Here is a 21679-nt window from a genome sequence, read left to right as displayed (position 1 = left end):
TTTAAATATAAATTAATGTCATGGTGATTCGACATTTTCTAAGCTAAAAGCGAAAAGAGAGGGAGGGGGACAAAAGGCACATAATTTATTACACAAGGAAGAAAAATAAAAGATGACTTGTTCTTTCCCCATCTTTTACATTTATTGTACATCCTTTATTTCTTTTGGATAAATTACATTTATAATCCTTAAATTTTTTTATCTTATTTTCTTTACGGTTTCTAAACTTCAAAACATACATAAAAATTCATAAATTTTATTATTGACTTCATATATCATTCGTCCCTGAAGTTGTTCAAAAAGTCTAATTCGCTGTAAACTTGCTTAAAATGCAGTAAGTTAATAATTGGGTTGCAAAAAAGTAAACTGCACGGGAATGTGTATTGCACGCGTCTTGAAAAAGTAAAACAATCAAAGTCGAAATATAGTGTTTTAATATGAGAGATGAAATGTTTTACAGTTGAGCAATCTACCGATTTCTTTTCAAATTCGGTAAATTTGAAACCCTTTACAAAATTAAAACCGATAGATTAGCTACCGATTTTACCCTGATTAGCAAAAGCTCTACAATGGACATGATGCTTAACCCATAACCTTTATAAGGAGTTAATCTTGCATCCGACCATAGTGTTTTAAGTTTTTAATTTATAACAATGTCAAAGTGTAAAGGGTTAAACTTATTGTTTATCAACTGAAATTTCATGATTATCTTAAAATAGTTATTTAGCTTTAATTTGTTTCAGTAAAATCATTCAATTTTGAATTTTATTTCAATAAAGTCACTCCAACGACTTCAAGAGAAAAAAGATACCGAAAAAATGACGTGACAACCACATCAACAGTAATCAACTTTCACATCTAACCGAAACGATATGTGGCTGCCACGACCTACATGGCACGCGGTAGCCGCGTGTCATTTCGATCAGCTAGGTGGCAGCCACGTATCATTTTGGTTAACGGTGAAAGTTGACTAGTGCTGATGTGGTAGTCACGTTATCTTTTCAGTATCTTTTTTCTTTTGAAGTCACCGGAGTGATTTTATTGAGATAAAATTTAAAATTGAATAATTTTACTGAAACAAATTAAAGTTGAATAACTATTTTGAGATATAACCACGAAAATTCAGTTATCAACAGTACGATTTAACCATTTACACTTTGACATTATAAGCTTTTAAATTTAAAAATACTATACTAATAAAAAAACGAATGGGGGTGTGAGTGAGTGGCAAAGTCCAAGGAGGAAGAAAGAAGAGTCAAGGGAGAGAGAGAAGGATAAGTCAAGTCATAATGTTTAAATTCATGGAGCATAGCATAGCATAGTGTTGGCGCTGTCCAATAAATGAGATGTCATTGAGTTGGGCAAATCGGATATAATAAATGTGGGGTCAGAGGAGGGAAGGGTATGGGGGACTCGGAGGTAGAAAAAAAGAAGAGAGTGGGGTCAGAGGGACAACCCGAAATAAATGCAAAAGCTATGATATAGAGAAGTGTGCGAGTGTCGGGATATCCCCCTACCTTCTACTACACTCCCTTTCACCTCATATGTCACTTCTAAACCCCTCCCTCCCTCCCTCCCTATATATTCCTACTTTATACCTCTTCCAATTTAGCCTTCTTCTCATTCACTTACATGTATACGTGCATGCAATTAGTATATTTAGGATTAATATATTGATAGTCCATGAATTACACCACAAATACCAATTGACTCCGTTAGTTTTCTAAACTTACTTAAAATTATATAACTAAAGCAAAAAAAAAAAAAAAATGAAGGTGTTTGGTTATCTATTTTTCACCTCATGTTTCCCTTTTCAGTTTAAAAGACAGAGTTTGAAGTGTTTGGTTAGACATTTCCTGTTTAACTTTTACAGTTGAAGAGCAGTTTTCTACAAAAGCATGAAATATTTGCTTTTTGAAAAAAATAGCATTTTTCTAAAGGCAAACAGCAAACAGGAGCATGAACCAACAAACATGAACAACAAACAGCAAGTAGCCAAACAGACCCTTAGTATCCGTTTGTTTCTATTTTACGGAACTGTTTTTTTTTTGTCTTTCAGTACTAAACTTAAGATAAAAAGTATTTGGTAAAATTCCGAAACATGTGCTTTTTGCAGAAAAAACAACTAATATATACTACATATCAGCAACAGCAAACATGAACAACTGAAAACAAACAAACTCTTAGTAAATTATTTTAAGCAAGTTTAGAGAATTAATCAATTAATTACTGTAAGCATATTCAATTATATATATATATATATATATATATATATATATATATATATAAAACGAGAAATTGAGATTGATTACCTCCTGGTGGGTTTGGTCTACAGTACCTGCGTGGGGAGTGATCTTTATGAAAACTCTGATGATCAAGTCAGTAAGAGAACGATAAAAATAGTGAAACGCTCAGAGAAATAATGTAAACAGAAACGCCATAGAGAAATCATGTCATATACCATGGGTTGGGTCTTCCTATTTATAGGTAACCTTTGATGAGCGAGGAATGTAAAAAAATGCTTATGGGTTAACTTATGATATCGCCACAACCGTCGCATCCTGTTGGTTGTGAGAGGTAGTTGATGGAGCACATGGATTGGAACAGTAACATTGAGCTGAATATCTCTTTTGGGCTCATATCCTTTATCAAAAGTCTCCTCTTCAAGTCATCGAGTTGAGTCACTACGTGCGAGATTAAGTTCCATTAGGATATGTTATGTGATCCTAGCGAGTGTGGGGTCTTTTGCTTAGCTTTATGTGTCACACATGTTCCATGTTTTAATACGGACGACTGAGCTAAACTGTCATTGTGACACAAATAAAGCATTTAATGAGTGTGGGTATGAACAGTCATAATTAGCTATGTGTCTCCCAATATATGCGCTTGCATTAAGTGGAACAACGATTAGTTTATCCTTTTCCGGCTATAAACAGGGAAAGGAAAATTCAGGCTGTTTGGTTTGTTTTATCACTTTTGATTCTTGTTTCCATTTTTATGCATCGTTGTTTCTTTGCGTTTTTTGGCAAAGAGTTTGGTGGTGTTTTAGTGAGCAATTTGAGGTCAGTCTGTTACCTTTGCTTCTACTTTCTTCTGGTGCCACTCCCCCTACTTTAGAGGCCTTTAGGTGAGTTTGATATAGCATGTCCACCGGCGAGCTGCCTGGCTCAAAAAGTCCTCGGGTAGAGGTGGAAGTGGAGGAGATTGAGCAGGGTTTGTCACATCAAGAGGTAGAAGATATAAAATTTTTGTTAACTTCCAGTGCAGTAGGTAAGAAAGAGAAGAAGCTAGAACTTAAAATGTCGTCTGTGTTGCCACAGCCTGATGGAGGAGTTACGCAAGAACCAATGGGTGATAATGGTTGGGATATTCGAAGTGTACATGGAGGCTAGGTTGGTTGATGGGGTTGTGTTTTGTGACTTGGGAGAGATGATGTGGGCTTGAGGGCCAAGGAGAAATAGAAAATTGACCAAACTTAGATATAATATATTTAAGCGATCGTCGATTTCAAAATCCAAGAAAGTGGATGATGCGTACAAAATCATCATTGACAGAGATTTAGGGGCGATTGCGATCATATATCGACAAGGTCGGCTGTTGATCATGGGTGCCTAACTAGGGAGGAGAGGGATAATGATCACTGTGAGCGGCACGAGATGTTTGTGTACGAGGATCAATTAGATGAGAGGATGAGGTTGTCGCTCTTACCTTTTTTCGTCGAAGTTCTTATAGAGTTTAATCTGGCTCCAGCCCAAATATCCGGTACTGGGTGGAGGCTAATGGTGGTCATGTATTCATTATGTCGGACAACTAGCTTCCGGTAGGTTGGTATTTCGTTACTTCTTTAAACCTTCCTATGCCAAAAACTTGCAACATGGTAGTTTTGTGCGTCCTCATCTTAAGTTAATTGGAGGGCTCAGTTCAAAGCCCTCCGGAGTGAAGACATCGATATTTGAAAGTGAAAATGATGAATCTTGCTTTTCCTTTTGAAGTAGACTGAAACACGAATCCTACCTGCCTAAGCACTTGGATAGTGTATATAGATTTTACTATACAAAAGCGTGCATTGGTGGATGGGTAGGTAATATGGCACCGACACCTCAACAAGATTACAAGAAGTTTATTGTAAATTATTTAGAAAGCAGATGGTTTATGTGAAGGAAAATAGATAAAGTAGGCGCGGAAATATAATTTTTCTTATCTATTTCTCTTTCCAAAGATCTATTAATCATTATTTCATATTAAAAGAGTTTAAATGCATGTACCTTTGATTGAAGAACTGTCTGCTGTTGCAAACGAATAGCTCACTTATATTATCAACCACCTTTCACGAACACGAACAACTTGAAAGAATATACGTTCTTAATAAACCAAATATAACAATCAAGTATATATTGTCTCCAACGGTATCCACAAGAACTAAAAAACGAATGAACTAGAGAAGTAATTATTTGAGTAAGGTTTGGAAAGAATTTCAAGTAATTCTTATGTTGACCGAATTTCTTAGTAGTAGGGGGTATTTATATTTAGAATTCTAATCTCGTTAGGGTTACTATTTAAGTAAATAAAGATAATTATTAATTTTATTTATATCTAATATAAATATAATTAATAATTCTAATTCTAATCTCATTAAAATATTTATTTATGTTAGGATAATAATTTAATTAGAGATATATTCATATTATATTTACTAATATATTAGATATAATTAATACTTCTAATTCTAATCTCATTAGAATACTTATTTATCTTAAGATAATAATTTATTTAGAGATATAATCATATTATATTTACTAATTAATATTAGGAACATAATTATTATTTATAACCCCTCTCTCTCTCTTTCTATATATATATATATATATATATATTCACAATTCTAATCAAATTATAATTTATATTTCCTAAATAGAATTATAATCCTTTAATTAATTTATCCATAACTATAATCAGATTATAATTATTAATAAATCAATTAACCAAATAATTTTCCTACACTACTTCGGCTAGCCCCTTTCCTCAATCTAAAATTACCCTTTTGCCATACGGTCTTAATTATGTGTATGACCCATAAGGTTCTTACCGCCACTAGTCGTATACGCTTACTGGAATTAATTTCAACTAAATGTATAACAGAATGAAAGTGCAGACTGTTATAGGCAAAACCAATACAATGTTTCATTGTGTTAACCTTCAAAACGTTTACTACAACACAACTATAGACTCTTCGATCCCTCAAAAGGCAAAGATCTAAAATAAAAAGAGGCTTTGGTTCTCTAAATCATAATAAGGAGTTAACCGAAGCCCTGGAGATTTCAATAAGACGAATGTGATGGGGTTCATGTGATAATAGGAAAAATACCCAATATCACGTGGACCAATGATATGTCCCATAGTAGTGCAACAATGGAAAGAAAACTACCTCAGACAGTATGTGGACCACTATGATAGGTAGGGTTAAATGCACTAGTGGTCAATGAATTTACATGACTATCATTACTCAATTTCAATTTGTTTCAATAAAATCACTAAATTTTGAATCTTGTCTCAATTAAGTCACTCCGACGATTTTAGTAGTTAAAAGATATCAAAATGATGTCATAGCTGACATGTCAACATAAGTCAACTCAGATATCCGACTGAAGCGACATGTGGCAACCACGTGTCATTTATTTTTATGAAAAAAAACTAATTTTGTTTTTTTCATAAAAACAATCGACACGTGGCATTCATGTGACACATATGTAGATGTTATATGTCGTTTTGGTTCCAGGTCTGAGTTGACTCATGTTGACATGTCACTAATATCATTATTCTGATGCATTTTAATTATTAAAATCAACAAAATGACCTAATTGAGACAACACGTCATTCTTATAGTTAGCACACGCTAAATTTCTATGGTACCACCAACGATTGCACCTCCAAACTCATCGCAACGTGTTTCGGACGCCACCTAACGAATAAAACTCAACATTTCTCACAAATAACTCTAGAACCTTATAAATGCAAAATAAGTCGTCCAACTAAACTATCTCATTTCCTAAGGCTATCTCCAACCATCTACTCTATTTTTCTTACTTCAACTCTACTTTTTTCTACTCCATCTTCAATTATAGAGTTAGTACAGTAACACTTCTCCAACCATCTACTCTATTTATAACACTAAAATGAATATTTCTATTAACAAATAATATTTTATTATTATTATATTAATTTTACATGCCTTTTATTATATAAAATAATTAAACCTTACTCTAAAAATAGAGTAAGTCATTTTGATTCTTCATATATGGAGTATCACAAGCCTTACTTTAAAAATAGAGTAAGGTTTTAGAGTGGTATTAGAGTACACTTTTACTCTAAAAATAGATTATGGAGAATGATGGGAGATGACCTAAAACCTAAACCTAAAGATGCATTATTTTATTTTTCACGAACTCTGCTACTTAAGCATGAGAGTAAAAGTTTCTAATTCCATTTTTTTGTTCTTGGGTTATTATGTTTCTATCTTATTGAAGGACTAGTTTAGTCAAGGAAGCAAATAACTAGTAGATCCTTTTACATTTTTCCACATCATTAATGAATCCTTGATTTGACTCCAACCGTTATTATTCTTTTACTTAATTTTCTAATCATTTAATAGGTGTCTAAGGAAAACAAAGGTAACTATAGGGTTAAATGCATCTTTACTCATTTAATAATTTTTATAGTTAGTTCAAGATTTAACTCAACTTTAGTTATCTCAATAAAATCATCAAATTTTAAATTTGTTTCAATTAAATTATTTGAACGACTACAAGAATAAAAAAACACTGGAAAAGTGATGTGGCTGTTACATTAATAATAGTCAATTTTCACAAGTGACCGAAACGACACGTGGCTACCATCTAGCTGACTGAAACTTCCACCTAGCTGGTATAAGTCGGCTAGGTGGCAACTACATGTCATCTAGTTGGAAGCCAAATATCGTTTCAATCAGCGTTTAAAAGTTAAGTATTGTTGATGTGACAACTTCGATACTTTTTCAGTGTTTTTTTGCTCTTAAAGTCGCTAGAGTGATTTAATTAAGAGAAAATTAAAAAAGACACTGAAAAAGCGACTTTAAATTGTGTTTCAATTAAGTTACTCGAACGATTCCAAGAACAAAAAGACACTGAAAAAACAACGTGACTATCACATTAGCAGTAGCCAACTTTCACAAGTGACCGAAACGACACGTGACTACCACCTAGCTGACTGAAACTTCCACCTAGCTGACACGTGTCAGCCATGTGGCAACTACATGTCATCTAACTGGAAGCCATATGTCATTTCGATCATCAGTGAAAGTTCACTACTACTAATGTGACAACCACGATACTTTTTCAGTGTCTTTTTGTTCTTGGAGCCGTTCGAGTAACTTAATTGAAACAAAATTCAAAGTTGAATGATTTTATCGAAACACATTGAGATTGAGTAACTATTTTGAGTCAATAACTATGTATTTAATCCGGCAACGATAGAAAGAAGAAGAAGATTGGATTAATTTGTAAATAATTCAAGAATGGCGTGATTTGAGTGGTTAAGAGTTTTAAGTCGCTTAAACTATATCTCAAATATAAGTTCTAACGTAAATAAAAAGTTTTTATTAGTAGAGTATCAATTTAAAGGGTGTTTGACGAGTCTCCAACCAACAAATCAGTGATAAATTAATATACATGTATGTATGTATGTGAGTTGAAGAATAAGAGAGAGAAAGTGAATGATTGCAAAAGGTACGTCATCATTGACATGCAAACAATTAGAGGATAAGTAGTATATTTGACTTTCAAAGATTGATTAAAGTAAAAAAAGTATATTTGCTTTTTTCATATCAACTCTCCATCTTTTTCTGTAATACTACTATTCTATTCTATGCTTTGGATTTTGGGGTTTTACAATTACTAGTGTGAGTGAGTCTTAAATGTCTCTTCTTCTCTATTGACATTTCCTCTGTCTGTCTGTCTGCAACGGCCTTTCATGCTTTCTTTCTGCCACAATAATAAGAGAAAGAAATTTCACCACCCACTCCTTTTTGTCTTTATCTAGTTGTCTTCTGTTTTCTCCCACATAATTTGTGTTCTTTTTGGATTTTGCTTCAAAATGGATCCCTTGTGAGGATTAAATCCTCATAATGTTCCATATTAAGTATTATACTTACTGTCAATGTTCAAAACGAAGGCTGTGATACCCTAGTCCAATACCATGTAGATATTGTCCGTTTTGGTCCAATTCCAACACATTAGGCCTCACGACTTTAAAACGCCTCTGCATGTATTAGATTCTCATCTTACTAATAAGCCCCAATCACTCACTCTCCATTTCCGATATGGGATTCAGTTCATTTCTGCCCCCATCGCCATCCCTTAGGGCCGCTCCTTGCTCAGGCCTTCTTACCCCGGCGCCACCCATTCCGGACCGGGTCGTTATAGGCCCACCAGCTTCCGCCTGGTTCGTCCCCGAACCACACATCGTACATGGAGAGTCGGCTCTGATACCAATTGTAACACCCTAGTCCAATACCATGTAGATATTGTCCGCTTTGGCCCAATTCCAACACATTGGGCCTCACGGCTTTACGCGTCTGCATGTATTGGATTCTCATCTTACTAATAAGCCTCAATCACTCCCTCTCCATTTCCGATGTGGGATTCAGTTCATTCCTGCCCCCATCGCCATCCCTTAAGGCCGCTCCTTGCTCAGGCCTTCTACCCCGGCACCACCCACTCCGGATCGGGTCGTTACAAAGGCTGCCTCGACTGCCTAGATCCTGTCTAAGCGCTCGAAATCGAGAATCCGCCCCAATTTTCACTAATTAGTCCCTCTAGGCTTTTTTTGCCCCTAGCCGGTTTTTAACCGCTTGGGTTCCGTCTAGGCCGCCTAGACGCTGGCTAAGCGACGATGAAGAAAAACATTTTTTATTGTGAATTTTTTTTTTCTTTATTATAATTTAATTTTGAATTGTTTCAATGATGAGATTGTTGAAATATTGATGTTTGTACATTTTTAATGATAGATGTTTCAAATGTATGTGTTTTTTATATTAAATAATTTTATACTATTGTTTTTAGACAGTATAATACATGTTTTAATTGAATTTATATAATAATTTGTCTATTAAGAAATAAAAAAATACGAAAATACAAATCCGATTAATTCCCGATTAATCATCGAGGGCATTGTCCGGCCGACTAGCGCCTAGCATTTTTTACAACCTTACTTGCGGTAGGTTAAATGAGCCGAGCATGAAAAGCGGTTCGGTGTTCGACTCAATAAAAGCTCAGTTCGACTCGAAACCGATTTATAAACGAGTCATTCATAAATACGATTTAGAAGCTCGATTCGTAAATGTGGCTCGAAAGCTCGCGAGCAGACTCGGTTATAGGTTCGTGAACAAGTTTATGAACAAACTCGATAGAAGCTCATAAATAAGCTCATGAATAATATCGAAGGAGATGTTTAATGTTTAATGATAGATAGATATATTTTTATTTATTGTTTAAAAAGATTAAAAGGAGATGTTTAATGTTTATTAAATCCTCATAATGGTCTAGGTTAAGTATTATACTTACGGTAGGGTTCTGCTAACCAAAATGAACTAATAGGGCTGTAAATGAGCCAAGCTACTTATGGATGGTTCAATGTTCAGCTCGATAAAAGCTCGGTTCGACTCGAAGCCGATTTGTAAATGAGTCGTTCATGAACACGATTTAGAAGCTCGATTCGTAAACGCGGCTTGAAAGCTCGTGAGCAGACTCAGTTATAAGCTCGTGAACAAGTTCATGAACAAGATCGATAGAAGCTCATGAATAAGCTCATGAATAATATCGAAGGAGATGTTTAATGTTTAATGATTGATAGATCTATTTTTATTTATTATTTAAAAGGAGATGTTTAATGTTTATTAAATCCTCATAATAGTCTAGATTAAGTATTATACTTACGGTAGAGTTAAATGAGCTGAGCCGTTTATGGACGGTTTGGTGTTCGGCTCGATAAAAGATCGGTTCTACCCGTAGCCGATTAATAAACGAGCCGCTCATGAACACGATTTAGAAGCTCGATTCATAAACGTGGCTCGAAAGCTCGCAAGCAGGCTTAGTTATAGGCTCGTGAACAAGTTCATGAACAAGCTCGATAGAAGCTCATAAATATGCTCATGAATAATATTGAAGGAGATGTTTAATGTTTAATGATAGATAGATATATTTTTATTTATTGTTTAAAATGATTAAAAGGTGATGTTTAATGTTTATTAAATCCTCATAATGGTCTAGATTAAGTATTATACTTATGGTAGGGTTATGCTAACCAAGGTGAAATCGATAAGGCTGTAAATGAGTCGAGCCGCCAATAAACGGTTCGGTGTTTGGCTCGATAAAAGCTCGGTTCGACTCGAAGCCGATTTATAAATGAGCCGTTCATGAACACGATTTAGAAGCTTGATTCGTAAACGTGGCTCGAAAGCTCACGAGCAGGCTCAGTTATAGACTTGTGAACAAGTTTATGAACAAGCTTGATAGAAGCTCGTAAATATGCTCATGAATAGTATCGAAGGAGATGTTTAATGATAGATAGATGTATTTTTATTTATTGTTTAAACGGATTAAAATGAGATGTTTAATGTTTATGTATATAAAATTGTATTTATTTCATTTCCTAAACACGTTATTATTTTATTTAATATTATTTCATTTGCAAACACAATAAATGAATGAACATGCTTAACAAGCTACTCGCGAGCTCGTGAACAAAATAAATGAGCAGCTCTCGAACTAAGCTCGTGAACAAGATAAACGAGTCGACTCATGAGCAGCTCATGAATAAACGAGCTTTTAAACGAGCCAAGCTCAAACACAAATTTGAGCAGCTCGAGCTCGTTAACATTATGATGAGTCGAGTTTGAGCAGGCAAAAGCTCGGCTCAATTACACCCTTAGAAACCGATATCTAACTTACCAATTTTGTGAAGAAACTAGTTGATTAGCTAGCGGTTTCAAATTTACTGAAATATTTTTTGAAATCGGTAGCACGAGTACCGATTTTAATAAGGTGAGAATCTATGTCAGCCAGCAAATTGACACAAACATCGAAATCTGTAACTCAGCTACTGATTTTGACAAAGGAGGAATTTGTGTCAGCCTAGAGACTGATATAGAAAAGAAACCGATAGCATAGCTATTGGTTGGCAGAAGCCCCACAGTGATATAATGTCTAACTAGGATCCTTACGAGAATTAAATTCTCATAAGCAAGGCTATAAAAGAGCCGAGCCGAGCCGAGCTTTGGCCTGCTCGAGCTCGGTTTGACAGTTTCTTATCAAGCTTCGAGCTTGGTTCGAGCTCAATTTGCTGTTCGAGTTCGGCTCATTCACGAGCTGCTCACGAGCCGAGCTTGTTTATCAAGCTCACGAACAACTCGTTTTATTTGTTCGTGAGCAGCTCATTCGTTGTGCTCTCGAGCAGCTCATTTATTTTTCTATGAAAAGCTCATTTCTTGTGCTCGTGAGCTTTGATCACAAGTAACTCGTTTGTTTTGCTCACGAATGAGCTCGTTTATGGTGTTCACGAACAAAATAATATCAAATTCGGTACTAATGGGCCATTAATTGGGTATACTTGTAGTATAAATTTATACACATTACTAAACTTTATTTTTTAAAATATATAAATATTGTAGTTGAGTTAGCTCACGAACTTTTATCGAGCTTGTTCATGAAATTTGTTCATGAGTCTCTAATCGAGCTTGCTCGCGAGCTTTCGCCTGCTCAAATTCGGCTCGTTTACAAACCGTGCTCACGAGCGGTTCATTAAAAAATCGAGCCGAGCCGAGCTGAGCTTTTATCAAGCCGATCCGAGCCGCTCATGAGTGGTTCAGCTCATTTACAGCCCTACTCATAAGGGCTCCATTTTGGGATAAATTCTTATTTTTGTTTTAAAAAATTCTTTAGCCAATAGTTTAGATCCACACTTCAAAGTAATCCAAGATTGGAATTGGGTAGTAACGGATTCAGAAATTTATGAGAGAGCGGGATTCTTACTAATATTTTTTTATAAAGTGTCTTACAAATTATACCATGTTAAGGAAGTTCATGGGATAATATATTATTATATTAAGGGTAATTAATTTATTAGTCCCTATATTTTGATAAAACCCACTGTTTAGTTCCTGTATTTTCAAAAACACATTGTAAGGTCCCTAACCTTTTTCTCAGTGAACTGTTTAGTCATTCCGTCTATTTGTTAGATTTTTTACCGTTTATGACTTTAGAAATGACTAAATTACTCTTTACTATTTACCTTCAAAGTTTAGAAGAGGAAATCCAATTTAGAAGAAAAAGCTATTTGTATGGAGAACAAGAAAAAGAACAGACCCAATGCTTACGAATTTGAACGATTAAGAAGAAAATCAAGAAGAAGAACACTCAAAGTTGATTTCAGATACATTAGAGTTTAAAGGAAAGTAAAATAAAGGAAAAGAAGAACGTAAATCCAAATTGACTAACAAAATCTTTATGAGAGTCTAACGGTAGGGACTAAACAGTTCACCGAGAAAAACGTTAGGGACTAAACAGTTCATCGAGAAAAAGGTTAAGGACTTTATCATGTGTTTTTTAAAATACAGGAACTAAACAGTGTGTTTTGTCAAAATATAGGGACTAATAAATTAATTACCCTTATATTAATATAAACAAATTTAGATATATTAATATATTAATATAAACAAATGTAGATAGTGAATAGATGACTTTAATATATACCATTTTAAGCAAGTTGAAAAGCTAGATAATGAAAAAAATATTTGTGATTTGTTACTGATGAGTAATAAAATCTCATACGTACGTAACGAAGATAACAAGATTTGTGATTAAGGCTGTTAATTAGTTGGAGATTCTCCATCTCCGTTAGAGACTCGACCTGTTGGGGATGGGGACAGTGGCAGATCCAGGATTTGAGGGAGGGAGGCAAAACTCTATGTAAAAATTTTTTTAGACTAATGTTTGTAGCGAAGAGCAAAAATACCCCTAACGTTTTGGGCCAGGAGCAATTTTACCCCTAACGTCTAAAATGGTGCAATTTTACCCCTAATGTTTGTAGCCAAGAGCAATTTTACCTCAAACGTTGATAAATTGGATCAATTTCAGCCACTATTATAACATACAGTCATTTTTTTTTGCTTTATTTTGCACCAATTGCATATCAATTTGTTCTAAAAAAGGATATAATGTTTTTTGTAATTTAATAATAAAATTGAAGATTAATATTTATAAATTTAGTGAATTTTTTGAATTTTATTTGTATAATTCGTACAAAAGACAGTATATTTTTAATATTTTTTTCACATCCCAACATATGTTTGTGATTTGTTACTGATAAAATAACGCATGTATGAAGTGTAGATGACAAGATTCATGACCGAGAAGACAGTTTGATGAATTATTTCTCAAATTGACCCAATTTATCAACGTTAGGGGTAAAACTGCTTTTGGCTTCCAACATTAGGGATAAAATCACACCATTTTAGATGTTAGGGGTAAAATTGCTCCTAACCCAAAACGTTAGGGGTATTTTTGCACATTAACCCTTAATTTTGGATTTTTTTTAGGGATAAAGGGGGAAGTAGATGGGGATGTTGCTCATAGGATTAAATCTGGGTGTGCGAAGTGGAAGAGTGCTACGGGTTTCCTTTGTGACCTCGACATGCCTAATAGATTGAAGGAAAAATTCTACCACACGGCAATCAGACCAGCATTGTTATATGGTACGGAGTGTTGGGCAGTGAAACACTGTCACATTCATAAGATGTCGGTGGCGGAGATGCGTATGTTGAGATGGATGTGTGGTCATACGAGAAAGGATCGGGTGAGTAATGAAATAATTAGGACAAAAGTAGGGATTACATCTATTGAGAATAAAATGAGGGAAAACCGACTAAGGTGGTTTGGCCATGTAAGACGAAGAGCACTTGATGCGTCGGTTATGAGGACTGAAGAATGACAAAGGGATGTAGTGGTGAGGGGTAGGGAAAGACCTAAGCAAACGTGGAGGAGGGTGATCGAGAGTGATATGAGTTTATTGGGGATTGAGGAAAATATGGTAGTGGATAGGACAGAGTGGAGGGAGAGAATTTATGTCACTGACACGACTTGATTTCACGGTTTTATATGATGGTTTATGTTAGCCGACCCAGAATCATTTCGGGACTAAGGCTTTGTTGTTGTTAGGGATGAAGGGGGAGGCAAATGCCCCATTTGACCCCCCTACATCCGCCACTGGACGGGAATCTCCATTTGTGATCCCCATGGGGCAGGGATGGTTTTTATTTTGTCTCCGATAGTTGGGGATGGGGCGGATATGGTTATAAGTGTTCCATCTCCGTCCCCGTCTCCGAATATCCCAACGGGAATCCCCGACTAAATACTTGAATATATATAAAAAAAATTAAAAAAATATATATGTGATTTAGATAAACTAAAAAAATAAACTAAAAAGATTAAGTTGTAACATGGTTGCTTTAAAACAGAATATATTCTAAAAATAAATTAAGATAGATTAAGTAAGTGCTCCAACTAGGTTGGTTTAAAATTAAAACAGAACCTATGCAATTGGGAGTAGAAATTATAAAATTATAAAATTATAAAGTAATGCATGCACCGGGGATAAGGATTTCCTGTGGAGATGAAAATCTTAAATAATCAAAACCTTAGAAAACTTAAAAAATTAAAAAAATTAAACAGGGATGGGGATTCTCCACGGGGATAGGGATTTTTCGCGGGACGGAGATGGTAGCCGAAATTTTTTCCATATGTTATTCAGGACTGGAAATCCCTAATAGATCAGTGGTCGAAGATGGTTAATACAGTCCCTCGTCCCGACCCGCCCCGTTTATAACCCTATTTACGATTAAGAATATAGTTTGATAAATTATTTCTCAATTTAACCTTGTTAATATTATGGATAAAATTTAGAGCTCGATTAAACGACCGCAAACATTAAAGATATTTTTACAAGTTGTCTCAATGTTATTGTAGAATAAAGTCAAAAATACCCCCAAACATCCTATATTAGTGTTTTCTAGAATCTTTTCTATGACTCCACCCATCATGTGGGATCTAACTCTCATATATATGACTTTTATCACAGCTAGCTAGCTAGACTTGCTTATTGCCTCTTTCTCTTTTTCTCGTTCCCACTCACAATTAAATATCCGTTTATTTATAAAAAAAAAAAATATTGTGTTTTCGTATTTTTTTTATATAAATTCAATTAAAATATCCGCGCGGTTGATTTATGTCTTATGGCATAGGATAAGGTATAATTAATACCTCTTAATATTTAGTTTTTTTAGGTAATTATATACAATTAATAAAAGTAAAAAGTATAATTAAGTTCCCTGAATGTTACCTGTTTTAAGGATTAAGTCCCTTATCAATTATTTTTCCACATTTGATTCTTATTTAAATTTTCCGTCGAGTTTAGGAGTTGAAAAGATCGATTTGGCGATTCTAATATTGAAAATCACAAGCCGAATTCTAATTCCGTGTTAGTTTTTATTTTTTATCTCTCCTAGTCAAGGAACTATTATTTTTATTTGTCCATGTCAACAAGCCGAATCGCCCTAACGATGTATGCAGTCTAAACTCAACGAAAAAATTAAATAAGGGTCCAATCCATGATAGAATCAATGATTAAAGGCTCAATATTAAAAAATAAATAATCAGGGACTTAATCCTTAAAACAGCCAAAGTTCAGAAGGTTAATTATGCTTTCTACCATTAATAAAACATAATTAATATTTTCACATAAAAATAATAAGCACTATATTCATTTGGTAATTTTGCAAAAAATTGTATTATCTCAAAAATAATTTTGCCCCAATTTTTCAGTTCCATGGAATAGGATGAAGGAGGAAGATGGTGTAAATGAAAAAATAGAAAATAAAGTAATTGTTATGTGAAATAAAAAGCTCTGATTTTAATGGTACTGGAAAATGCATATGCATTAAATTTTTTGTTTTTTTTACAGCAGATAAACCTGTGCCATAAGGCATAAGTTAGATTTACCGTTAAAATATATATCTAATGGTGACTGACCAAATTCACCAGATCAGTCACTGATCAGATTAAAATCACTGTTGTAACATGTATCCTTAAAAATGTGTGCAAAATAAAATTTAACACCAATATTATGGAAACAATTAAAAAAAAGTAAAAAATAATGTCCATTGTAATATAATCAACCGAAAGTTATGAAATAGTGTTCTTAAAGTGTTCAATCGTATTATGAAAACAAGTAGAGAATGTAATTAAATAAAAATATCCGAAAATGATAAAAAATTTATGAAAAACCGTACGATAATTTTCAAAACTGAATTATAATTATTTTTAATTTTATTTAGTTATTTAGATTAGTTTTATTACTTTGTGTATTGCATTTTTTTCTTTTAAATATGTTGATTAATTTAAAGTATATCCATATTAGATATTTTATATAGTAACAATAACGGTACATCACATTTTCACAAAACATTTATTACCAATCAAATATTAATAACAAATATCTATTTTTTTTTTATATTAAAGATTGGTTAGCGAGGAAGGGAAAGCGGCGGACATCCCAGCTATGCTGACACCCACACCACAGATCCAAAAAAGCCCCGAACCAAATTTATTAAAAGTAAATAAATTTCATAATACAAAAAGAATAAAGAATTAGGAAAAGCGATAAACGCAACGTCCTACACGATCATGAAAAAAGACCGATCGACAAATAACTAATTGTAATAGCTAATAACAACAATAACAACTAGAATAAATAATTTATTAGTTCCTCAATTTTTACATACAAACTATTTAGTCTTGATATATTAAGAATACATTATTTAGTCTTTAACTTTTATTCTATTCAATAGTTTAGTCCTTTATTGAGGGATTGAGCCGAACCGAGTCGAGCTTTGACCTATTCAATCTTGTCATAATGTTAACTAGCTCGAGCCGAGCTTAGAGCTTTGTAAGAGCTCAAATTTGTGTTTGAGTTCGGTTTGTTTAGAAGCTCATTTGTTCACAAGGTGCTCGCGAGCCAACTCGTTTATCTTGTTCACAAGCTTAGCTCGTGAGCTGCTTATTTATTTTATTCATGATCTTGATTGCGTTACGAGAATCTCGTTTTTTTGTTCACAAACGAAATAATATCAAATAAAATAATAGCATATTTAACAAATAAAATAATACAATTTTACATGCATAAATATTAAAAACCTTATTTTAGTCATTAAATAAAAAATACTGTGAGGAAAAGGAGGCGGAAATGAAAAGAGGTATGAGAAGAGAAGTGAATGTGATGAATATAGGAAGTGATCTGATGATGATTCAAAAAAAACCCTAAATCAATGTTATTCGTGAACATTATAATCAATATTGGTTATGAACTTGTTCACGAGCCTATAATTGAGCCTGTTCACGAGTTTTTGAACCGAGTTTTGTTATGCTCAAGCTTAGCTCGTTTATGAATCGAGCATTTAAACCGTATTCACGAGCGGCTCATTTATAAATCGTGCCGACTACCGAATTGCTCTTGAGCGGCTTGGCTCATATATAACCCTAGACTCAATTGTTTAATAATTCAATAAACTAAACTATTATTTTAAATTATTATTTTGTTTTAGCATTTTATTTTTATTAACTAGCTATAAATTAAACAAAATTAAAAATAAATTCATGCAAATAATAATACCATTGTCTATATATGTGTTTAATAATAAAGAGAAAAAATTAAAAAAATATGGAAATAAAACAAGTTGATGCATGCCTATTGAGGAGTTACTGTGACACTATAGATAACCAAGTACATATTTGAAAATTCAAAACATATAAATATAAATATAAATATTATTTTTTTTTTGTTTTAGATAAAAAGAAAAAAAAGGGGACATAAAATAATCTAGAAATTAAAAAAAAAAAATTGCCTATGTAAACAAGAGTATTTGATTAAAATGGAGATAATACGCGTTCTCGTGTTGAATCCTTGAAAAGTCCGACCCTGCATATATAATCATCACGTTCATTAGAGATGATCGATATTAAAAAATCCGTATACCATATCATAGTAATATAAACTGATTTATATTTGGCGCACAATGTCATTCGTGCGTCAACAAATTATTTAATGTCGTATTATATATTTTAAACTAAAATTTATAATTTAAGATGGTGTTTATATTTTAGTATTGAAAATTTTATACAAATAACTAATTAAAAATATGTTATGTATGTTAATATTTTATTAATTGAAATATAATTAAATTATTAGTTAAAATATAACGTGATATTAAATTATTAAACCGACACAATTCACGAGATAAATAGTAAAATTTCTACAAATTCCAAATGCATAATATTATAGATATGATGACTTTTGCACTTTTAAGCAACAAAACCTGAGTCAAACTCTGAAATTAATTGCAATAAAAGTATATTTGTTTCTAGAAGTTGATCTATTTTAATCATGACAACTAAATTTTAAGTCCGGTTTGTTTATCGTAAAATATTATACACAATTATTATTTTATTATTTTTTTGGTGTTTTTTTGTTGAGAAAAATAACTCTATAATTTTTTTATATTAATCAACAGAAAAATATAAGAAAAAATGATCGAAAATATTTTATCCGTAAATTATTTTCTTAAGAATTTTAAATAGTAGTCACACGTCACTTCTTCTCGTTTTTCAATGTTGTAACCAAACACTAAAATATTTTCTCTTATTAAATATTTTCGAAACACAATATTTTTCGATAAACAAACAAGAATTCTAATTTATTTTAGAAAATTTAGGAGTTATGTTGCAAGACAGGAAACGGATACGGACACAAACAGGAAACGGATACGGACACAGACACAGAAATGGATATCGAAAATGTTATATAACTTTTATAAAATAGCCTTCAAACAAAAAGAGAAACAGATACGAAGTACGGACACAATAGAAAACACAAGAACGCTGTTCCGTGCAACATAGCTTACCGGAGAATTGCAAGGAAACTAAGACGGATCAATGGTGCGCCGGTCATCTCCTCCGGCAGCCCGTGGTTGCTGAAACTGACTGAGTTGTCCAATACTTGCAGACACATTCATAGCAAGCAAACTTGTGTCATAGTTATTCGCTGCTTCAAAGTTCCTCATCATTTGCTGTTGATCCCTCGGAAAAAACTGGTGGTGGAAGTGGTGGTCTCGTCCGCCGCCACCACCACCACCGCTACCTCCGATCAGGTTAATCCCGAGATTCTGTGGATGATGGTGGTTAGTAGCCGTGGCTGCAGCAGCAGCCGCAGCAAATAAACCAGCATGACCCGTAATACCTGTAGTCGGAAATTATAATAAAAACTATTATTAGAACTTAACTATCCGCTTACATTACATGTTACGTGTTTTAACACGTAACATGTACGATAAATTCACCGTATCTACCTAGGTTTTGATATTTCGAGAGTTCGGATTTAGCGCAGCTGAGATCCATCTGGAGTTGCCGGAGTTGATGTTGGAGGAGAGAAATGACCCCGACGCACCCGTAAACCGGATCCCGGAGACGCATATCCGCCTCGTATGCCAGCGAATTCACCGCATCTTCGCGCTGAGACGGATGCAATTCGTTTAGCAATTTCGTTACATTGCTTGCTCCGAATACTTTATGAACGTTGGCGAATTTCTGCGGCTGGTCCGGTGGAAAATACGGTGCAAATACACATTCCGGCTGACATTTCCTCCGCAAAAACTTACAGGCTGCACATGGCGAATTCGACGAAGATGCCATATTTCCTCCTTTCTCTGCAAAGAATCACTAAATAACCATAATTTGGGGGAAAATAAAGAATTTAATTGATAAAATTGAAGAACAGGAGTAAAAAAAGAACTGATTTTAGGGTTTGAGAATTTGTTTTAATTTGGGAAATTTAGATCTAAAACCTGAAAAAAGGAATCATATAGGTCGGTAGGTAGGTATATATTTAAAGAAAAATTTCTGAACTTACTGCACTTATTTTGGAAACATTATTGTTGCTAAATTTCTACTGATGATTCTCCTGAATTGAGCTGAAAATTCTGAGAAAAAAGGAAAATATGAAAATTAAGCAAGTGATGATGAATTTTCCTAGTTAAAGTTTCTATCTTTCTCCCTAAAATGGATAAAATTGAAGAAACCCTAAGTAGCTACAGCTGTAGAAAAAGGAAATTTTAATTAATTTTTTTTTTTGGATCTTGTGTAGTTTTGCTAATTTCAATGGAATTTCATGAAATTAACAATGATATAAAAATACCCTCTTGACTAAACTTGATAATTTATTGATTTAGCATCTAAAGAAGAGAGCTTTTTATGAAAAAAACATGAATTTGATATATCAAATCATGTAAAAGTTAGAGAGAGAGAGAGAATAAAAAGTAGGCTCTGACTACAACTACTGAGGAAGAAGATCCTAGGGATGAAGAATTTCCTTATTCTATTCCTTTTGTCTATCAATTTAAAAAAAGAAAAAAAAAATGGAGTCAAACCTTGTACTTGATTGATCTTCTTCTTCTTCTTCTTCTTCTTAGATTAGATCTGGTAGTGGTGGAGATGGAAGGTTTAAAAGGGGGGGAAAAGAGAAAGAGAGTAAGTTCATGCAAAAAATGACTTGTGGGTTACTAAAAGTTCGCCGGAAACAAATGGGCAAAGAAAGATGATGATGAGGAGGAGGCGTGGGGAGGGAGTGAAAGTGAGTGAAAGTGGGTGAAAGTGAGAGAAAGGGAGAGAAAGTGAGTGAAAGTGTCTGAAAGTAGGAGAGAAAATGGTGGGAGGGGTTTATATCAGCTAAGTAGAAGGGGGGGAAGACTCCCCCATAGCCAGAGCCTAAGGAGACGCGGAGAAAGCATAAAGACAATTAGAAAGAGAATGATTAACATTTTTTTTTTGTTTCTTTCTACTTGTTATATTATTCAATAATTTCCTAATTTAGCTCTATATAGGTTTTAGTTTTTAGTTAAGGGTAAATTGTAAATAAAATGAAATTATAGGGGGGTTTTCGTCATTTGTAAACAGGGTCTCCGAGGTTTAAAACTGTACAAATAAGGGGTTCGGACGAGATTACAAAAACAATAGTAAAAAAAATACGGAAAATCCCTTATTTGGTAAACCGCCATTTGCAAAACAAGGTTTATGAGGTTTAAAACTATACAAATAAGGGGTTTGTGGTAAACGACGTTACAAAATAAGAGATTTTTTCGGGTTTTTAAGATGTATTTGGAAAAGATTATTACAAAAATAATAGTAAGAAAATACGAAAAATCCCTTATTTGGTGAACCGTCATTTGCAAACAGGGTTTCTGAGGTTTAAAACTGTACAAGTAAGGAGTTGTGGTAAACGTTGTTACGAAATAAGAGGTGTTTTCGGATTTTTAAGATGTATTCGGAAAAGATTATTACAAAAAAAAAATCGCTTATTTGGTAAACTATCATTTGCAAACAGGGTTTCTAAGGTTTAAAACTGTACAAATAAGGGTTGTTGTAAATGATGTTACAAAATAATAGATTTTTTCGGGTTTTTAAGATGGGTTCGGAAAAGATTACAAAAATAATTGTAAAAAAATATGAAAAATCCTTTATTTGGTAAACTATCATTTGGAAACAGG

The 21679-nt window shown here is 33.5% G+C and overlaps 1 protein-coding gene across 3 annotated transcripts; it reads right to left on the bottom strand.

Annotated features, from left to right (window-relative positions):
* Positions 1-17811: 17811 nt before the first annotated feature.
* LOC136230321 (protein ASYMMETRIC LEAVES 2) lies at positions 17812-20832 on the bottom strand. Of its 3 annotated transcripts, none has more exons than XM_066019367.1 (5): positions 20564-20832; positions 20047-20116; positions 19487-19856; positions 19043-19377; positions 17812-18060 (listed from the first exon to the last, which is right to left on the bottom strand). In XM_066019367.1, the coding sequence occupies exons 3-4, from the start codon at positions 19827-19829 to the stop codon at positions 19061-19063; spliced, it is 660 nt and encodes a 219-aa protein (XP_065875439.1). In that variant the 5' UTR covers positions 19830-19856; positions 20047-20116; positions 20564-20832; the 3' UTR covers positions 17812-18060; positions 19043-19060. The 3 variants fall into 3 exon arrangements, with proteins under 3 accessions (XP_065875439.1, XP_065875438.1, XP_065875437.1); XM_066019366.1 differs by having other exon boundaries at positions 19487-19843; positions 20564-20831; XM_066019365.1 differs by lacking the exon at positions 20047-20116 and having other exon boundaries at positions 19487-19843; positions 20564-20831.
* Between the last annotated feature and the right edge of the window lie 847 nt (positions 20833-21679).

The sequence above is a fragment of the Euphorbia lathyris genome, chromosome 5 (assembly GCF_963576675.1).
Source record: "Euphorbia lathyris chromosome 5, ddEupLath1.1, whole genome shotgun sequence".
Taxonomy (NCBI): domain Eukaryota; kingdom Viridiplantae; phylum Streptophyta; class Magnoliopsida; order Malpighiales; family Euphorbiaceae; genus Euphorbia; species Euphorbia lathyris.
This window is presented reverse-complemented; position numbering and strand designations above follow the sequence as displayed.